The sequence below is a fragment of the Carassius carassius genome, chromosome 46, assembly GCF_963082965.1.
Source record: "Carassius carassius chromosome 46, fCarCar2.1, whole genome shotgun sequence".
Taxonomy (NCBI): domain Eukaryota; kingdom Metazoa; phylum Chordata; class Actinopteri; order Cypriniformes; family Cyprinidae; genus Carassius; species Carassius carassius.
In genome coordinates this window covers 21,932,740-21,954,792 of record NC_081800.1, presented here as the reverse complement: position 1 = coordinate 21,954,792, position 22,053 = coordinate 21,932,740, and the positions used below count along the sequence as shown (strand labels likewise).

At 37.2% G+C, this 22,053-nt stretch overlaps 2 protein-coding genes across 2 annotated transcripts in view; one reads left to right on the top strand and one right to left on the bottom strand.

Annotated features, from left to right (window-relative positions):
• LOC132129177 (transmembrane protein 18-like) overlaps nucleotides 1-22,053 on the top strand; it is a 386,729-nt gene that overhangs the window by 10,246 nt on the left and 354,430 nt on the right. The gene's annotated exons all lie outside the window — the stretch shown is intronic.
• hoxc1a (homeobox C1a) lies at nucleotides 13,733-20,513 on the bottom strand. Its single transcript, XM_059540654.1, has 2 exons — nucleotides 19,774-20,513; nucleotides 13,733-14,318 (listed from the first exon to the last, which is right to left on the bottom strand). Exons 1-2 carry the CDS (start codon nucleotides 20,342-20,344, stop codon nucleotides 13,966-13,968), a joined length of 924 nt encoding a protein of 307 aa, XP_059396637.1. The 5' UTR covers nucleotides 20,345-20,513; the 3' UTR covers nucleotides 13,733-13,965.

The window sequence follows — 22,053 nt, the reverse complement described above, 5'->3', positions numbered from 1 at the left end:
TTAAAATGGTTTGCAACTGTGACTTTAAATGTAACTTATATATTAGCTTCAAGAGATCAGTGATTGTAGCCTCATAGTTTAGCCAATGCTATAAATAATTTTGCCTTTTTTAAACTTTTTTTTTATTATTTGATAGTGGAAAGAGGACAGGAAATGGCGGGGAGAATAGGAGTAGGTACTGTATTTAAACATGCTTCGTCCACTTGAGCACCTTCGTTCAACAAAATTACAAAAAAGTATAAAATAAATGGCATGTGCTGAAAATCTAATTCATTATTGTAAGAAAGTAATGAACAAAAGTAAAAGTAACAAAGTAGGGGTAATTTTTTTTTAGTAATTAGAAGTATTGTATCATTTTTCAGTAATATCAAAGTGTTGCTCTTGCTAGCTGGTTAGCGTGAATTGCTCTTTGAAACCCATTTCACTTCTGTAATATGGGATCCCATTTCTGCCAGAAGATAGTAGATAGATGCTTGTTTAAAAAGCGTAAATAAAAACTTGCAGAAATGTGTAAATGTAAGGATGCATAAATGTAAGCAATTACCTGACCTTATTCTTTGTTTTTGTTTTAAGTGGAAGCATGTTTCCATAGTAATGTGGCATATATCTCACTTTTTCTGAGTGAAACAGGATTTTCAATGGGAATAAATAGTGTGACAATCAATGAAAAGTGGATGTTCATGGCGTAATGAAGCCCAAATGTGAATTTGCAAAAATAAATTAATGCCTGATTAGCTGTTATCTGGATATTGGTTAACGTTATCGTTTCAGAGGATGAGCAAGTTACATTTTACTAAAATATTTCCTTGGAATAACATACACCAATGAATGGTGCACAATAAAACCAAAATAAAACCGGACATAAATGCCATTGTGCAAGGGGTTAACATTGCTTCTGTTTAATGAGACCACTCCAAACGAATCCTTACAGCCTGCTAATGAGGACAGGAAGTCAAGAAGACTTACTCTCATTTCCTCTGAGCCTCAGCCCACTCTAATTTAGTCTGGCTCTTGCCGCTTGCATCTCGTGTTTGTGTGTGAGGTCCCCCCACCCCAAACTTCATTGTAGTGAATTATGTCTGGGAGGGTTGTGCGAGCAAGCAAGACCCTGCATCTGCAGTCCCCCTCCCCCCTTTACCAGCAACCCCAGCACACTCAGCATTGAGAGGAGAGTGCCAAAGAGAGCACAGCCGTGGCTTCTTAATGACTCCCACCCCTCTCCGTGCCACGTTATTAATTAGCTCAATGATCCTTGCCGATGGGACCTGGGCGGCGGATTAGAGCCCCCCAGCACATGCCCGTGGCTGCCACTGTCGGAAAGGTGAAGAGGGACAGAACCGTGCACTGCGTGTCTCTGGAGAGCCTGGGCACTGCAGCCAGTATCACTCTCAGAGCCCAGGGGACCAGGTGTATGTAACAGAGAGAGATAGTGAGAAAGTGGAATGCAGTGTGTGAGCTCAAGAGATCATAGGGGAGCATAGAAATGTATATATATGATGCTTGCTTACTTTCACCATATTGCACAGTGCACACGGGACAAAGAAGAGGCCTGTGGCCCACCTGAGTGTGATTGAAGTGTCTCCTCTACAGGAGACGGTTTCTCCTTGCCCTCCCATTGAATCAATCTGTTTATCTAAGGCCCACTGCTCAAGGCACATGCATTTGTGTTGGTCAAAATGAAAAGAAAGTGTGAAAGAGAGTGGGACTGGCCTCTCCAGATGCCTGGCAGTGGCATGGAACAAATTAACATAAATGTCATTGTCAGAATGAAATGAAGACAAAATCTGGGCCTGCAAGCAAGCTGTGCTGCCAGCTGATGACAAGGTGACTCATTTTAGCACACAAAGAAGACAGTCTGGCTGGAGAATTATGTATTTTTTGTTGTTGTTGAATTATATAGTTGTATTCTTTAGAGGTGATGTATTTATTTTGTTTTTAAATTTGCTATCCCAATTTAATGTGAAGTAAGCCATTTGCAGGTTTACGTCCCAAAAATGAGTTGTCAACCTATATGAGTTTTTTGGAGGCTGATATAATGTTAATATATACATTATGTAAATGTTCTGTATATATACCATGGTTGTGCATGATTCAGAATTGAATTCAGGATGCCTTTTATCTTTCCATTCGGTTCCTGAATTTGGATTGAATGTGAATTGAGGTAGCAAACATTTTACTTCAAAAGATTTAAATATGAATTGCAATTCTGGGACAGATTTGAATGAAAGGAAGTAGAATTAAAGTTTATATTTACATTTATGCATTTGGCAGACACTTTTATCCAAAGCGGCTTACATTGCATTCAAGGTACACATTTATCAGTTCTTACATTCCCTGGGAATTGAAACTATCACCTTGGCGAAAGTAATATAATAAATTTTTGACTAGAAAAGCAAAGATTGTCAAGACTGATGCATAAATGTATAAACATGTTAAACATGTATATTCCTGGAGATGTACCTTTATGCAAATGTTGTTAATAAAGAATATATGCATATAAATAATCACATAAGATAGATGAACAAATAATAGCTTTCCCAGATTGCATCACCAGTATTGAGTTTTTTTTTATTTCAGTTCACTAAAAATCCTTTTCCTGTCCTTCCGACTGGAATTGGCATTATGGTGCTACTGGCTGTTTTCCCAAAGGGCGTGGGATGTCGGGATGTTTAGGAAACATGTTTGGAACCTTTTTTTTTTTTTTTTTTGCAGTCCCATCTATTGCCACTAGTGATGCTAGTTGAGACAATCCAGAGAAGCTCGAAATGAGAAACCCGCTTCCCTGGGGTTGGATCAGAGTGCATTTGTAGATTTGGAAGCAGAGCTGCGTCTTCATTGGTCCAGCATCAGAGCGTCAACACATGAGATGGGCCTTTTGGGTCTTGTCTGAGTAAATTGGCATTCAAGTCGCATCCTGCTTGCAGTCTGATCCTGGCGGCTGCGATAATGCTAATGGCAGTGTGTTGGCGTGGCGTTGAGACACTCGCTCTCTCGAATCATACGTCTCTATATGGCTCACGGCATCACCAAGGTGACAGCAGCGCGCTGCCTGTGTGATTATTGACTGGGTGAACTCGGCACGACCCCGCTGTTGTGCGAGTAAAGGGCAGGGAGTTAGTGTATGCCGCACTGTCTGTCACAGACGTCAATACTATGATGAATGGAGGGGCTGGTTATTAAAGCAGAATTAGAGCGGGGGGCACGGGGAGGGGGGTGGTTTTGGAGGAGGGCGATAAATGATGGTGCAAATGGCTCTGCAGTCGAGGGCTGTAGTGCCGGATGGCACAGCATCAGTGTCATCCGTCTTTATTATCCTCCAGGGAGAGGAAAGAGAGAGAGCGATAGAACGAGAGAAGGTTGGGGAGCGGTCAGGGATACAAGAGCCCATCAAAGAGCCTCACTTTGCATTGATTCCCCCTGCTGGTCACTCTCTCCTCCTCTCACCTCAAAGTTGTCCTCTTCTCTTTCTCTGACTTCTTTGCGCTCTTTCATTCTCCTTCTTTCCCCTGCATTTTCTCCAGCACAGAGGGAGGGGAAGACCCCCTACTGCTATTAATCATGGTGAAGTCTCAAAGCCCAGCGGCTGTGCATACTCATGCAGGCAGACGTACCAACATCCGTGCACGCAGGCGATGTGTGGAACGGGCCAGCCGGTGGGTTCACTGCACAGTCACAGTGTGCGGGAAGAGAGGGAGATTGAAGGAGCCTTCGTGACATGCCGCCATGACTGCAGATGAGGATGCTGCTCGCTATTCGTATTCTCTGCTCGCTATTCGTATTCTCTCCTCACGCGCCACCGAGCCCGCAGAGAGGGTGTTGCTTTTTTTTAATTAGTGCTTTATTTATTGATAATCCAGTTTACATCTCTCCTAATTTTGGGAAGAATGTGTCTCTATTACTGGTGGATTCATCTGCTTCGGGTTTCTTTACTGTGCTCTAGAGATCATGGAGACATTCAGATCACCTTCCTCCCTTTACCAATCACTTCTATTCTTCCTTAAATTTTAAACATGTTTGTGCATTTATACATTGAATTAGATCAACTGCCTTGTCTTGACATATACTCACATGTAGTCGTATTTTCAGGGCTCCATATTGACCAGTTTCCTAATGGCTCTTTCATCCATGTATCCATCTCCTGACTTGAGCCTGTCCACAACTTTATCCTGAAAAGCTTTTGACAGTGCCTTGCCACTCATAGTTGATTGTTTGCTTCTGTTGCACTACCAAGGAATTAAATTCTCCAGGAAAGCTCTTTAAATGCTGAGCTGATCAAAATGAGGACAGCAGATCAAAGTTGAAAGTCAAATTGTTTTGTGTGCGATCGAGAAGGTGATTATATATATATATATAGTCTGGAGCCCTGACTATCCAGGTTTCTTACTCACATTTCAGCTGCGGAGTGTTTGTTGCTTTAACTTGCCCTGTTTTGGCAAGTGATCCCACGCCATCTGCATTCTGTCGTTCCGCCACTTAAATGAAAGTCTGGATCATTGTTGCAGTAGACAAAACATTTACTCGAGGTCTTCGGGAACAGAGCCAGCACACTTGGAAGGATAACTGTGTTTGAGATTAATATGATTTTTGAAGTTGTTGTCTCATGGTCTCTCCCATAATGTAAGAGAGACTCTTTAACTCAAAATCTCTTACTCAACCCTCAAAAAACACTTAACATCTAAAAGACAAACAACTCATTTTAGGAAAAGTGCCAAACAGAATCCTTAATTACCAGCCACTCCCTTTGACCAGCATGTTATTCGCTCTCATTAATGTGTGTTATCTCAGTGTGTGGCCAATGTAAGGCAGACGCTCATAAAATGGGTACTTGACCCCAGAGTTCAGTCCTTCACAGCACATGTCCTTTTTTTCACACCGTTTTTATCATCTACTTAGATAAAACTTGGCTTGCAGCTTTATTCTTGAAATAAACCCTACAACCTTATTTTTACTCATTTATATTTGACAGTCGAGTGAGTGTTTGGCCTAATGTGGCTCTATGTTCTGCATTAAAAATATATTATGACTTATTACTTTTTAAGTTCATTTGACAGAATTTGTGGCATGATGTTGATTTAAAAAAAAAAAATATTTTGAAAGAAAATTTGCACTTATAATGAAAGTGTATGGGGCCAGTTTTTGGAGCATTTAAAATAGAAATGTGAAGCTTATAATTAATTAATGAATTCTTTCGGAGGTGGAGGGAGTTACAGTGGATGAATTTGCATTTAAAATAGGAATGTAAAGTTTTAAATCTGTTTAAATCCTTTTTTCATTTTTTATTTTGTTATATAATTTTGGCAATTTATCCGTAATGTTGTCATGCCAATAAAGTTGTAGATTTTGGATATGACTTCATGCCAAAAAGGTTATTAAGTGATTTTCTTTCCATTCTAAAATCACGTTTACACTTTTAAGATAATTGTTATTTTAACTGTATAAGACTGTAAAAATGGCATATGTAAAAATCTGTTAATCGGTTAACGGTAAGATGCATTATACAATGAAAAGTTGTAAAACCCAGTCATACATTTTATGTAAGTTTACAGTAAACTGTTATATAAATGTAACGTTTTGGAAGTAAAAACAAACAAACATCGTATTTAATTTAAATGAACTGTAAAACTGATTTAAGTAGAAGTGTGATCTGATAAATCAGTGAAAAAATATGTGTTCATTTTTACTGTTTTTACAGAGTTAATCTGGCAAATCTTTTTTTTCTGTAAAAACAACAGGAATTTTGACATGTATGGTTTAACCCCTTCACTTCCATTATAAGTGCTTAACTTTAACCCAGATTTTTAAAGAAAATTAGGAACAAGTGGAATTGATTATATGTGGCAATCAGTAATATCCCACAAATTCTGTCGAGCTTAACTGAACCTGGAATATTCCTTTTAAGAGACAATAATCCAAATGGGTCAAACAAGCCCCGCTGTGAGAATGGAGGCAGCCAATAAGTTAATTAATTATTACGTTAGCAAACGCTTCTCTCAGGTGATCAGTCAGCGCCGCGGTGCTCCCATCCCGCCATTCCGGCCGCTATCTCATCCAAACACCTGCAGTTCTCACTTCCTCTCCTCCATCGCTTCTCTCCGGGCCCTTCGGGCTTCTCCTCTCTTCCCAGATGAAGTGAGACCCGAGTGTCACATCAATCCGAGGATACCCTTTATATTTATGTACGAAAGAGAGAGGGGAGAAACCATGGCACTGTGGGGTTTATTGACTAAGCATTAAGTGGGCATTATCAGACGATAGGGATGTTATTTATGAGGCAAAGGGAGAGACACTGTGGCTGAGTTATGTGAGAACCAGCCTGAGGATGAAAGCTGCTCACACAGAGAGGGCTGATAGCAGACTGCCTCTGTCCCCTCGCCTTGGCACATGAAACGGTTGGATGTACCCAGCTGAAAAGAGCTGCAAATTTATGGACAGTCAGTCCATGCCAGTGTATAGGTCAGCCATGGTCCGCTTATCTGGGTCTCGCTGTCGTTGTTATGGTCAGGGATCAATGGTGCTATGCAGAGCAGATGCAAAAGTTCAATGACAAATATGACACTTTGTGCTTGAAGAATGCAGATGTATGTATAATGCTGGATCTGTGGGAGAACACGTTGACATTGTTGTGATTTATCTGTATACATTCATGTTTTAAACATTACTTGCTAATATTTTGGAAAGGTGGGATAAAAGGGGTCAAAGACCTAGCCATTTTTAACCATATTGTTTTTATACCTGTATGGAAATGCATTATTTATTTACTTTGTTTTCCTTCAGTTACAGTAATTTACTCTCATCGCCGCTTGCTCATTAATAATAAGGGCCGTGGATCAATGTGAAATATGAGCTGTAAACCCCAGTGCAAGCTCTGGAGAAATCTAAATTGACCCGATTTACTTTCTTCATACACATTCATGCAGTGGTTGAGCTTTATAATATATACTTTTTGGACATTTTTTGTAATATGATGTCACTATACCATTCATATAAACATTAACTTACTGTTTAAAAAGAAAAAAGAAAAGAAAAAGAATATATATATATCACTTTGTGACATTATTGATTGTTCTCAATATTAATAATATTGATGGGAATTCTGTATGATAGCCAGTGTAACACACATCTGGTTTGCTGTCACTGAAGGGTACTTGAGCGTAAATGATGGCTGTGGGGTTCCTGGAGCAAAAAAAAAGTTGGGAAACACTTCAACTCAATATTCCCATCTCAGACTCTCAAATCAGCTCATCCTGATTCCTGTTTAATACTGTCACGGAGAATACAGACATTTTTTGGAGACCATCATTTGATTCATGCGACCAAATGCAAGTAATGTTTATAGCTGTAAAACAGTTTAAGTGCTTTCCACTGAAATATGGGTTGGTTTTAAGACATATGGACAGGAATGATAGGAAGGATATTTCATTCACCAACGTCTCAGTTTATTTCGAATTACTTATTACAATCACAGCTGTTGATTCTGAAGTTTTATTGCAGATTCACACGTCTCGTGTTTACCTCTCAGTGGCCAGAGTGCCACATAAAAATGAAGAATTATCAAATGCACTTTCAAAAATAAAACAAAATTCCTTTCTGCCTGAAATGGGGGGGGGGGGGGTGGATCACACGCGTCAGCCGAGACTTTTAAGGATGGAGCTAAATCTGACATCACGTACGATCGTGCACCTTTTTCACCCTCTATAAAACACCAACATGCACAACTGCTCACACTTCACCTATCTAAAGCCATCTTTCTCTCTGGTAAACCAGGTCAACAAACAAAAAGCAATTATGTTAGGCAGCTGCCGCCTGGGAGTGGGTAATTACAGTGCAGTGTGGACAGCTTCATTCTAAACAGGTACTAAAAGCGTCATTAATCATTTCCATCATGATGCTTCAGTCCGTTAATGATCACGTGACGTACCGCCGAGGGCCCGCCAGGGATGGAGGCAGGCTGCTGTGAGAGACGACGGCGTGCGATTGGCTGACGGCAGAAGTCCTCACGGAGGTCAGCCAGTCAGCAGGCCTGACCCTCCAATGACCTTGTATCACTTGACCTTTGAAGGGCTCGGGATCACGCCTTGATATCGGTTGGGTAGCGTGCGAGGCAGAGGGAGGGAAAGATAAATGGCGTTGGAGGGATGGATGAATAGGAGAGAGGGGGAAGATGGAAGACAGTTAAGATGAAAAATAAAACTGCGGGTTAATTGAGCACCAGGGTTTTTCCCTTCTGCACTGACTGACCAATTTTTAGGTCACAAAACCTGTTTTTTTGTTTAATGGCCGCATAAAAATGCAATACAGAATTGATTATCATTATGCAATTGTTCAAATAATTAACTCAATTATTTGAACAAATAATTTACTCCGATAATGCTGTTCATCGTAAGGTTCTGCACCCGTACGACATGAATCGCAGGATTGAGCACAATGTCTTATCTGGAAGACAGACAGAAAGACAACGTCCTCTCCTCTCCCCTCCACCTCTTCGTTCTCCTCCTTGTGTGTCTGTGAGGCTATCACTATGGCAACCTCACCAAAGGCAGAAGGGAAGTGTGTGTGTGTGTGTTTGGGGGGTTGGCATAGTTCAGACAAATACTCATCGGAGGGCTCATTTATTCATTTTTGGTTAGCCGAGAATGTGAACATGAAAGGTCAAATTTGCTTGCGTTTGCATATTTGTTTTGCACTTTATAGCACACATTCAATACGGAAGGTATGAAAAATAAGGTTTGTTTTGGTGAGTGATGCAATGGAACCCAACATATGGCATTGAAATTGCGCCTTGTATTGGCTTAGAAAAAGCCTTGAGATATTGCTATTAATTTTTTCTGCATTGCTCTTTGTTTTATGAGGAATATGCCACTTGCTTTTGTGCAATAAATGTAGGTTTTTTTCCCTTTGTTTTTGTACCACTCAAGAAGCCTAAATATCAGCATCAGCAAAATATATGTGCTTTCAGGTCCCTGTAGTGCTCGTCTGCAACTTTTCAAAGGGCAATCCAAACCTTGAGAGTCCGCAGCGCTACACCATAGAGGTCAACGCTTGTTTCCCAGAATCCACACATAAAAGCCTCCTTTATATATGCCAGTTTGAGTTGCACTGTCACAGTCACCTAGGCACCTAAAATAACCTTTTTTCCACTATAAATAACCTTTTGTCCATTGGAAAGGTTAAATGGATGTTGAAGGTTCTTGGAACTATCTGTGCCAATAAATTACCTTTAGTTTTAAGAGTGTAGAACCACCTTCTTTGGTTCTCCAAGGAACCTTCAGTGAACAGTTCTTAAAAGAACCATCTTGTTCTTAATGTAAAGAATACTTAAAAAATCGAAAGAACATTTTCCACTATAAAGAATCTTATGTCCATTTAAATGTTTCATGGATGTTAAAGGTTCTTTGTTGAACCATCAATGCCAATAAGGAACCTTTGTTTTTAAGAGTGTAGTGCACTGATTTTAATACAAAACCTCCTGAACGTAACCGTGACACAGTTTCACCTCGGTAAGTGTCGCCTGTTCTCTGCCTCATTCGGATTCCTAGACCCTGTGCTTGATGCTCCCCCTCCCCCTTCTCCGAGAGCACAATTTCTTAGCCTGCTAGAAGTGCTGAGTGCTGCTGTTTGCTTTGTACACAGAAATTCGCTGAGGCTGTAAGCTGTCCCCAAACATCTGTTCTCGGGAGTCGTAAATGGTAGGAGAAAAAGATGGCTAGAAAATGGTCTGTGTGCATACGCCCTGTGCGTTATGTACCAGTTCTTTATTTTACTGGTTGAGGTGCAGAAGAAACCAATGCAATGTCTGTTTGTAATGGACACTGTGTGGGATGGGAAGAGGTGTTAGAAGCTCTGTGTCTCCTTTTGTTAGTGTACAATAGTAACCAGCCATTTTAAGGACCACCCATCAAAAGCAGCCATAAGTGAGACATGCAGGGGCTTTTAAAAAGGACAGTATGAAGTCAACTATATTTTAAATAGCCAGAAATGAAAACATTTCTGCACTTTAAGTATTTTGTCATATGATTTTTCCCCTTCCAAATATTCAGTAATTTAACATTCAATTTGGATGGCTATGAAACTATTTGGGATGATTTTATAGATGATTTTAGCATTATGCAGGCAAATATAAATGTACAGTATGTCAGTGTATTTCTTATATTAAAAAGGCACAAATTTTTTATAATTGTGATTTTAATATATGTTAATGTAGATTGAGTTGTATAAACATTGTCTTGTGTTCACATTTGAATCTAATCCACACATTTATTGACAATGACATTTATTTTTGACATTGTTTAATGGTATAGGAATATGTGGACAATTAATTGCATTCTTTTGGTGTACACTTTTGCAAAAACTTTGAGTCGATATAACATTTTGTTAAATCAACAAAAAATAGTAGTAATGGTAATAAAAGAAAATAATAAAATATAATTTTATATCATTAAATATGATTCATTATTATAATTATTGCTGTTGTTTATTTTTGCGTAATCTTATTTTATTAACTGATTAACAAAGTGTAAAATAAAGTAAAATAGTAATTTACTTATAACATTTTTTAAATAAATAAATAAATAATAAAATGTCAGTATTTCAATATCATTGAATATAAATAATATAAATTATTTTTATTGTTGTTTGCTTTATTGTATTTACTTTTTTTATCAACTGATTATAACAATGTAAAATATTGTAAAATAGTGATTTATTAATGGACTTCTTTTTATTAACTGATTAACACATTTAGTTAAGTATGAGGCAAAATAAATGTCAGCATGGAACTGATGTCATTCTACCACCTCATCAGTCAGTTAAATAAAATAAATGCTCTTGAGCCCTTTGTCAATTTATCAGACTGAATAAGCTTATTTTTTGCACTAAAAATCTTTTATCTGCAGTGTTTGTTCACTTCACTGATTTGCACTCTATCTGCAGTGTGCCTTGCGCTGCTTTATTTAACTTTATTTAACTTTATTTTATTATGTCTTTTTTACATTCCCTTATTGTATAGTTGTATCTTATATTTTATATTTGATCTAGATTTTTAGGCTCTACTGTTAATGTTATCTGTATGCACCGGGGGTCTGAGAGTATAACGCAATTTCGATTCTCTGTATGTATGTACTGTACATGTGGAAGAATTGACAATAAAGCAGACTTGACTTGACTAAAAATAAAATACTTATAATGTGTTTTCATTTTGTGTGGTTGACACTTGTAGCAGAATATAACATTTTTATTTCGGTGTATTTACATATAGAATCATTGTTGCTCATTCAGACTCAAATATTAGGCCTATAACACAGAAAATAATAAATGGCTTTGGTCATCATTCTAAGAGCATCGCTATAAGCGAGGTAATGTCGTTTCCTCTCAATTACTGAGTAAAATGCAACAGTGCAGTGAGGATTTGATCCAATCGCGTTATCAATTTCTGCACCCACTGTCATAACGTGGGCATTAAGCTCCCGCGTGCGGATGTAACTCTGCTAAAATGCACATCGGTTTGTGTAGGTGAAATCTAATGAGCTATACTAAAGGAAAACTTCCTTCCTGAACGCTGTAAATTTTCATGCGTCAAACGTTTCGAGAAGAAATCTACAGTTCCGTAAACAAGCGCTTTTCTCTGTCCTAAAACTGGCGACATTAACTCCGCATTCACGCTTAAAAGAGAATAAAAATAAGTCATATCTACTCAATAATATGATTTAAAAAAATAAAACAAAAACTGCTTGAAGGGTTATGAAATTCAACTGGCTTTAAAAAAGATGGATCTCAAATAGCTGGTTCTTACTTTTTTCTATGTTGTATTAAACACCTACACACACACACATCGCTTGAAAATATTATGCAGTAAATAATATAAATAAAATGTATAGGTGAATACGATTATTACTATATCTAGTAGAAGGAATAATAATAATAAATGTATATTTTTAAATAATTATTCAAAGCTGTAATTAGAAGCCTATAAACATTAAAAAAATTGAAAGAAGTTGTGAAGATATTGACCGGGTCACTGCTGTCTCGAGGCAAAAAAGAGGTCAAGAGGTGAAAGGTGAACTCTGGAGTAACTGCATATATTAGCAGGCTCAGGCAAGTCGTGCTTCGTGCATATAAGTTTCCTAATATAGCGAGATGATATGTTTTCAGTAGGCCTAAGTCACATAAATACTTCCAGAAATATTTAAAACAAGCCCTCTGGGGGAACGTTTATTTCAATCAATTTTATTCGCATTTATATTGTTTGTTTAACGCATCTCGATTTTAAGGCTGCTGGAAAAATTTTAGGACATTTAATGTTATTTAACAAGACTCGTTTCCACGGTCAAGATATGTCCAGAGATCCTGCAATGCCTTTGTAAGAGAATTTGCTTGCTTTGATACAAGGGGGTTAAAGATGTGCAAAACCCTTCAAATTAAATTTATATTTTACGCAGAACAAAAATTGCATTTTCGTGCAGTTTATTTAAGGAATAGTATTATTATTTTGCAGATTAATATTGTAAAGAATCTAGTGTGAAGTCGTTTTATTTTACTATGCATTGTCTTAATAATGAAAACAATGAGTGAAATGAAAAAGATGGCTTTCGTTCAAATGCTGTAATTATTTAACCCATCAAGGCAAATCAATTAAAAGGCAATCAGCTTTAATCCACATCACATCAATAAATCGATCGTTTAGAAAGGTCGATAATCCCCTCTCTCGTTCCAGATAATTCCAGCAAATATTTCGGTCCATGTCCGTCGAATATCACCAAACAAAGAGACGAGACAGATTATACAGGCCAAATAACTTTTTTTCTCCATAACATTTTAAATTATGATAAAGTAAGCCAGCTGAATAAAATACACCCTGAACATATATGCATTCAAAATGAAAACGGTGCTTACCCCAAAGAATAATAATAAAAAAAGCCTCACTTTATTCTATTCACCACCGTTTTCTATAGCTCTCAATGCACTGCTTTGATGCCATCAAAATGAGGAGTTTGTATCAGAAGGTTCAACCCGTGGCACTCGATTTAACCTCTTCCAGCAATAAATTGGTGAAAATACACGGCTAAGTGGAGGCACTTTGTACGTTGACAGCTCTTCGCCATTATTTAGAAAGACGAGTATCACCGATCATCGTGCCGCGCTCTTCATTTGCAGATAAAAGCACGAGCAGCATGAATATGACAGACACAGTATGTCTGCCAAACAGCAGCAAACCTGTTGACTGTTTCTAAATGTATGCAGCCTGACGTCTAAATATTAGATGTGCATTTTTAGATTTTTAACTAATTAAATCTGTTCGCATCAGATGCACGTTAAGAATGTTTTATTCCACGAATTTAAAAAAATAGGCTAATGTAGGCTAATAATCTTTCTATCATACCTGAAACGTACAGTAGGCTACGTTCTACATTTTAGGCAAATATTTTAAACCCATGCCAACTACATTTAACGGCATAAAATATAGCCTAGGTAGTTTGGATAATATATATATATATATATATATATATATATATATATATATATATATATCCCCTGTATCTCCCCTCCCTTTCTCCATGTTTTAAATATCTGGGGCATTTTTGTCACTTGTCACGACACTTTTGACTTTTTTTTCTGATTATATCTATTAATATTAAGGATTACTTTTCTGATATTTAATAACAAAAGAACATTCAGATTGAAAAAAACAACATATAGCATATAAACAATTATTTTATTTTAAATTAAGACATAACTATAAAGTTAATTTTAAATATATCCGCTTGCTTCAACAGGTGAGCAAACTCCTTTTTTTTATCATAGCGAGTTACTGCTTCATTTTCTTAAACAATTGGATCGATAAAGAAATATTTATGTTTGGTGGCAACATTCATGGATGTGTAAATCATAGCTCACTCTCTCATTATAACGCATGATATTCACGTGGTCGTTCAGATTTCTGTGTAGCCTATAGCAGCCGTCCCAACAATCTTACCCTACTAGAAATGATCTTTTGTCAGGAGATGGAAAAGTGTCTGTTTCTTTCGAGTCCTCATCACACCCAGAAATCAGCATTAATCCCGGAAATAGGCCTTCCCGCAGCATTTTCTTCTGTTTCATGCGTCTGTTTTGAAACCAGATCTTCACTTGTGTTTCGCTCAGCTGGAGAGTGTTTGCGATCTCCTGCCGTCTAGCTCGAGTCAGGTATTTGTTGAAATGAAACTCCTTCTCCAGTTCTGTGAGTTGTTTGGTCGTAAAATTTGTTCGTGGTGCTCCAGTCGAGGAGTCCTCGTCAGGATCTCGTCCGTGGTCAGTCTTCAGCTCAGGGTCCAGATGTATCTTAGCTGTGAAGGCAATGCAATAAAAAAAATAATAATAAAAACGCAAGCTCTACATTTTTTAACAATCTAGCGAATAAATATTGATACTTAATATCCTTGCATGTTATTTCACGTTTGCATAGCCTAACAAAAAATGAATAGGGCTGAAAATATTTTAAAACATGATGTCAGTGTGTCATTAAAAATGTGAATTTAATAATCTCAGATCGAAGCAAATGTCAGCTGTAAATTTGTTGAAAAACACGTTAAACAAAACACATCAGTTTTTCTTTTACTGTTATTATAGGCTATCCAGCCATACAATTGCTAAATAAGCATATAAAATACTATTGGCATTTATTAATGATGCTTTTTATTTTAAGCCGCGCACTGTTGGAAACCAAATTATCTTATTTACAAAGCAGCAAGTTATGAATGTAAAATGATATAAACTATATAGGGTAAAATCAAATACTATTATACTCATATGGTGCTCTGCTGTCTTATAATAATTTAATATTAAATAATTATACTTTAAATTACCTCCTTAAAAACGTAGTTAGAATGAACAATCAAAGTCTATGTTAGACTGATTCAAAGTGGGTTTAAGTGATATTTGAACCAGTTTATTCACAAAAATATGCCTTTAAGTTAAGTTTAAAATATTTGTAGCTACTCTTTTGCAAGAGTATATATTAAAAATATATTCAAGAACACATTTTAGAAACCGTAATCACATTTTGATATAACATTTTTGTTTTTTCAAGATTTGCCAGGTTTCCAGGATGGTCACTCATTCTGCTGCAAGTAAGTTTAATAGTGAATGACTGTGCAAGACCTTCACCTGAATGCAAAAATCCTGTCTGTATCAGCTAAACAGAGAACTGTCTGTCTGTTTGCACCTTACAGATGACTGCAGCACAAGTACCAGATGCACTGTCCATCACGGCTTGCCATAAAAATATGCCAACGATGCTGCTTTGCAGGTTGGTGCTACATGACTTTGCCCAACCTAGTATGCCCCGTAAATTAATTGAAAATCAAGTGCATCCAAATCTGCCTTTCCATGTTAATTTAGAATAGCATTAAATCTGCAGTTTAACCGAGCTAGCCAACTAACAGCTGTTTTAAGGAAATAAAGCTCATGTTTTGTTGTTTGCTTGTGGTGTTTGCTTTTGAAAACACAGGAAGTTACACATTCCTTTATGGCACACACACACAGGGGTCAGGCGGGAAAATCCCCTGGAGTGATAGACGCACTGAGCCCTCACATACTGCTACAGTTGCAAGTGTCTCTCTAACCTCGGTACCATCTGCACACCATGTGTAAGTGTGTGTGTGTGTGTGTGTGTTTGTAGTCATCAACAGACAGAGGACATACACAAAAACAAAAGTCAAACTGCACAATGTTTTGGCTGCGATGACATGAATCTGACTAAAGGACTTTCTTTCTTTTGTTATTGCAAACAAAACGTTATGCAGTTTTTCTTTCTGTTTTCCTGCAAACTCTACATGTCACTAATAGCAAGCCTTCACCCTTTCTCTTCAGGCTCAGAGCACAAACAGTTGATTATACAGTTGATTTGGAGAGCAATCTTTATCTCGCTCTCACTGTGCAAATGAAAGTAAACAGAGATATGAAAAAAGAAATTGTAGGGTCACCTCTAATATTCATAAGGGATGTTCTAGCAATCAGTGCATTCACTGACAAATATGAAGTAATTAAGCAATTTCCTTAGTGTGCATGAAAAAACAGATGAATGAGTTACTGGATAATAGAACTGGCAGTTGCCAGAAGGCATAAAGGAATCAAACGAAACATTTGAGGAATGACTTGCAAACTTGGAAATGGCCAGCCAGCCAGAGGGATGACGTGGCCCACTAAGCCTAAAAGAGAGCAGGGGATCGATACAGATTGCCTCGGTCATCTGGGCATCCAGCCCACAGTAATTCAGGTGCTGTCAGGGTATAATTGAAGAATGACGCACGGGGACTATGTGCACTGTACTGGGGGATCCAGTCAGACACTCTGTATAAGCTTTTATTCATGTTGAGTATAGGAAACATTTTGATGTTGCCCAGTAAGAACAATAACCCTCACAATGCGTGGAATCTCTCACTTAAAGGGATAGTTCTAAACATAAAAACACTGCCATCATTTACTCACCCTCATTGCATTCCAAAACTGTGTGACTTTCTTTCTTTAGTGGAAAATTTGAGAAAAATGTCTCTGCAGTGGAATTCAGAGGGGTCCCGTGTTCTATAACATATCTTCTTTAGTGTGCAAAAAATTTAAATGACACAGGTTTGGATGAAATAAATTTATTTTTTGGGTGAACTATTACTTTAATAATGTTCTTTATGCCTTTAATATTTTTTTTCCTTTTCTTTTTTGCATTAAGTCATAATGAACCTATTGGTAACAGAGTAGATAATAAACATTGGCCGTGCAATTTAACATCTGACTTTGGCTGCTGTGTTGATGTGAGTATTATCTTAAGCACTTGTTGACATACTTCTCGTATATCATCATACAACGGCTTGCGAGAAATCCAAAGACATTAACCACAGAGGGAAAACCACTTTATACACCTCTTTAAAAGAAAAGTTCACCAAAAAATGAAATCGCCATTTAATCACCCTCATGTCATTCCAGAACTGTATGCATACAAATAAAAACAATGGGGATCCAAAGTTGTTTGGACCCCCCCCCCCATTTTTTGTGTGTGTTTTGCCAAAGGAACAAATGCACACAATGACACAAGGGTTAGAAATTATTTTTGGATGAACTATCCCTTTAAACCTTATGTGCTTAAAGGAACAGAAATGTAGGTGTGTGAGCAAAAAGTGTAACTTATATATAGTACCTGATATCAAACAATGCCTCTTTCATGTGTCTGTAGGTGAGTGTGGGTGGACAGACTAAAGCAAAAGAAACAAACAGCAGAAGCTCCAATACAGTAAACAAACTGTGAACTCCTAGCCTTGCCACCATTCAATCTTTTGGGATTTGATATAGCAGGCCTCTCCATCCTATTTTCTGACCGCAGCTGTTGTTCATACGCTGGCCGATATAGCCCGAAATGACCTTTTCGCTGACATATTTGCCTGTGAGTTATTTTAGATCATAAGTGTGTCCTGGCCAGACAATTCTTCTCCTTGACAGTCTGGAAACCATATGAATGCTTTATTACTGATTTGTAGGAAATGACGAATCAAACAGGGCTCTTCTTGGTTTTACCATCAACCTATTACATACATTGTGATTTATTGAGGGGGCAAACGATTCACAATTTAACACACAGCTCTCACAACAAACATTAAATACTTTGACATAATACAGGTCAAATGTCATTGAGCATGACGTTTTATGAGCACATGTCAAGTAACTCACATTTGAACTGCATTAAACGGAGACCTATCCAATCATTATTCCAGTTAAGGATTACAGTAAGATTCTGACAGACATTTTCCAACATTCAATATAGAAAATGAATTGCAGCATATAAACATTGGTCTCTATTAAGATTAAGGGCTCCATCCAGGAAAGTTTATTTGGCTCTGAATAGAGAGCTAGGGGGTGCTGGACTCCTTTTAATATGGCCTGGGCTGCTTCTTGTTAGTGAGAGGATTTTTAACATTCAGAATAGAAGGAAGAGTGCTATTTATAAAAATGGAGGAATTTTGCCTGGCATGTTGTTGCTGACCCATATAAGCACCAGAGCAGATCTTATATATTCGACTCTCCTTAAGTTTTTAAAGGTTTTTAGCATTCAGGTAGCCTGATTTGTGAAGCAAAAATTCCCTGTCTCTGACACGTGCCACATCTGCACAGGATGGGCTGAGCTTCATATTTTTGCTACTTTTTGTGATTATATATAATGTGTGATAATATACATATACAATACCGTTCAAAAGTTTGGGATCAGTAAGATTTGCAATGTTTCTTTAAAGAAGTATATCTTCATCAAGGCTGCATTTATTTGATCAAAAATACAGAAAAAAAACATAATCTTGCGAAACGTTATTACAATTTAAAATAATGTTTTTTATTTTAATATCCTTTAAAATATAATTTATTTTAAAGTGTCACATGATCCTTAAGAAATCATTCTAATATGCTAATTTATTATTAGAATGATCATTTTTGCAACAGTTGTGCTTCCAAATATTTTTTTGGAAACTGCGATACTTTTTCAAAATTCTGTGATATATAAACCTTTTCTATCAATATAAATATTTGCTATTACTTCATATGAATCTAACACATCCTAGCTCAATAACAGATTTAATTTCTTTCAAAAAAAGAAAGAATAAAAAAGTTTACTGAGCCCAAACTTTTGAAAGGTAGCGCATATTGTTAGAAAAGTTTTCTATTTTAAATAAATGCTCTTCTTTGTAACTTTTAATTCATCAAAGAATCCTGAATAAAGTATCACAGGTTCCAAAAAAATATTGAGAAGCAATGTGACATTGAAGACTGGAGCAGTGATTGCATCACAGGAATAATTTAGACTTTAATGTATATTAAAATAGAAACATTTTATTTTACATCGTAATAATATTTCACAATATTACATTTCCTGTATTTTTGATCAAATTAATGCAGCCTTGATGAGCATAAAAGCTCCTTTTAAAAAAATAAAAATTGTTCTGATCCCAAACATTTGAATGGTAGTGTGTATATATATATATACACTACCGTTCAAAAGTTTGGGATCAGAACAATTTTTTGTAATATATATATATTACACACACAGACATATACTCAAGTGTGTATATATATATATATATATATATATGTATAAATGTATATATGTATATATATATATGTATATATGTATGTATGTATATATATATATATGTATATATGTATGTATGTATGTTTGTATGTATATATGTATATATATGTGTGTGTGTGTGTGTGTGTGTGTGTGTGTGTGTGTGTGTGTATGCATTTAAAACTATCTTAGCATGTAACATTTAATTTTTCAAGCACATTGAGGTTTTTAGGTGATAATATTCCCTAAACCTGAGCCTTTATTTAAACTTGTTGATATGGGTAAATTGAAAGGAAAACAATATTTGTTTGATTTATGACTCAAAAACTGTATAACACTTGAAATGTTCTCACAACTGATTATGTTTCACTGTATTTGTTAGTACAGTTTTCCAAATTTGTCCTTTGCAAGTACAGCCAAACTTGTAGATTCACATAACTCAACCTCCAATAATTCATTTCTGCTAGCTGAAAAGTTCTTGTCCTACTTAGTATACACCACTTTTAGTCAGATAAAATGGAAAGAACGAGGTAGTTAAAAAGAAAAAAAAAGTCGCATTGTATTTTAAATCAAAATACCAGAATTTTTTAAGCTGAGAAGGAAGAGATGTTGGCTAAAGTACACTCGGTCAATTCATCTCTTAGCTGTAAAGGTGCGTTGCAGAAAAGTTCATCAAACTAAAAAACTAGTCAGCTTACCTGTATGGGACTGATTTCTCCTCACTCTCATCCAATTGAAAGTCTTTCCACTTTGCAGTGTCTCATTTAACGTGTTTAGAGCCTCATGTCTGGTATTATTGTCCTCGACTGCTGTGTGAAGCACTGGGCCGTCGCATGTGTGCACATCGAGGCGCGTGTTGTTGACAGGGCCGAGCTCACAGTGCGCGCCGGAGAAAGTTCTTAAAGTGTCTGAGGAAGGCGAGAAGCCCGTTCTGGAAAGACCCTGCTCACTGCAGCTTTGGAAGGAGGGGACTTGGGGTCGGATGGGGTGCACTGGTCTATAGAAATCTTGATTATGGGGGAAGGGGGGTCTGGTCGAGTTAACACGACCAGGGTCCTCGCAGAGCTTTGAACACGCGCCTGTGGCCGTGGCACTGAGATTCGTGAAACGATACCGAAGAAAATCCGCCTCGGTGTTGACACGTCCCTCCTCTCTGCTTAGGAAGTCAGTAGTAGCTCCGTGGTCCTGATGCAGACGCATAACTCCAGTAGCATGATAGCCCTTTATGAAGAGTGACGTTGTGTCCCTGAACCCTTCATAAGAATTCATGATTGCATCTCATATATTCCAGATTTTTATCCTAGGATGTTCGCGACAGAAGCTCCAGCCACAGACGACACACATAGCTCGCAAAAGGACAGAGGCACCGATCTAGACAGGGACATGCCTTGTAGAAACATTCGATCGGTGATGGATGGGGATGACGTGCCCTCTAACTCTGGGCCAATAGCCGGACATCTCCCTCATCTGAGTGAGCGTTAATTTACCCAAGCAAGCAAGTTTGAGCGACTTATTTGACCTGCTAATGAGGTCTCGTGGAGTGTGTGTGCCCGCGCGCGTGCGAAGGGGGGGTCAACATAAGTAGCTACTTCATTTCATAATGGATAATATTGAATGTTATTAAAGCGCACTTCATTTTGCTGAGAATTTTGCACAGATGTCAAGGCATGTGTGGCATTTAGAATATAAAAAAAGTTTTTTTCAGACCCAGATAGAACTCTTTTCTCCAGATAATATTATTTTTATTTACTTTACTGATGGCTATGTTTTGTGTTTTAATTTTAAGTTTAGCACAAAATGGCGTAATATTTGTGTGTATGTGTGTGTTTCTATAAGGACCAGTCCATATCTGCTCTTCAGATTAGCACTTAAGAGAAAATCAATGACGTTTTTAGTCAGTATAGCGGCCTTAGGTTATACTCGAAATGTATACACCTCAGGGAATAAGGTCTTAAGCCATTGTCAATAGCTGTTAATAAGACAGCCATGGATCTTGTGGTTCACGCATATTAAATAAAACGTGACGATTGGTGCGTCATTGAAACGCTGAAAAAGAGACTTAGAAACGTCCTTGTAGTTCTCAAGCCTTTACTCGTCCAGGTAACCCGTTAGGCTTACCAATTAAACATCATAAACCCGTCTTTTTAGCCAACAACCAGACATGGGTGTCATGTTGGCTAATAAAATATGTGACCTTGGAGCACAAAACCAGTCTTAAGTCGCTGGGGTATATTTGTAGCAATAGCCAAAAAAACTTTGTATGCCAGAAATCATTAGGATATTAAGTAAAGATCATGTTCCATAAAGATATTTTGTAAATTTCCTACTGTAAATATATAAAAACATAATTTTTGATTAGTAATATGCATTGCTAAGAATTCATTTGGACAACTTTAAAGCAGATATTCTCAATATTTAGATATATATATATTTTTTTTTTTTGCTCGGCCAAAGCTTATTTTTTTTAGCTTTCATATGATGTATACATTTCATTTTTTAAAAATTGACACTTAAGACTGGTTTTGTGGTCCAGGATCACAAACATGTGGTTCTCAATAAATTAGAATGTCGTGGAAAAGTTCATTTATTTCAGTAATTCAAATCAAATTGTGAAATGCGTGTATTCAACTAATACAATGCACACAGACTGAAGTAGTTTAAGTCTTTGGTTCTTTTAATTGAGATGAGTTTTGGCTCACATTTAACAAAAACCCACCAATTTAACATTTTAATATGGTGACATGCCAATCAGCTAATCAACTCAAAACACCTGCAAAGGTTTCCTGAGCCTTCAAAATGGTCTCTCAGTCTGGTTCACTAGGCTACACAATCATGGGGAAGACTGCTGATCTGACAGTTGTCCAGAAGACAATCATTGACACCTTTCACAAGAAGGGTAAGCCACAAACATTCATTGCCAAATAAGCGGACTGTTCACAGACTGCTGTATCCAAGCATGTTAACAGTAGGTTGAGTGG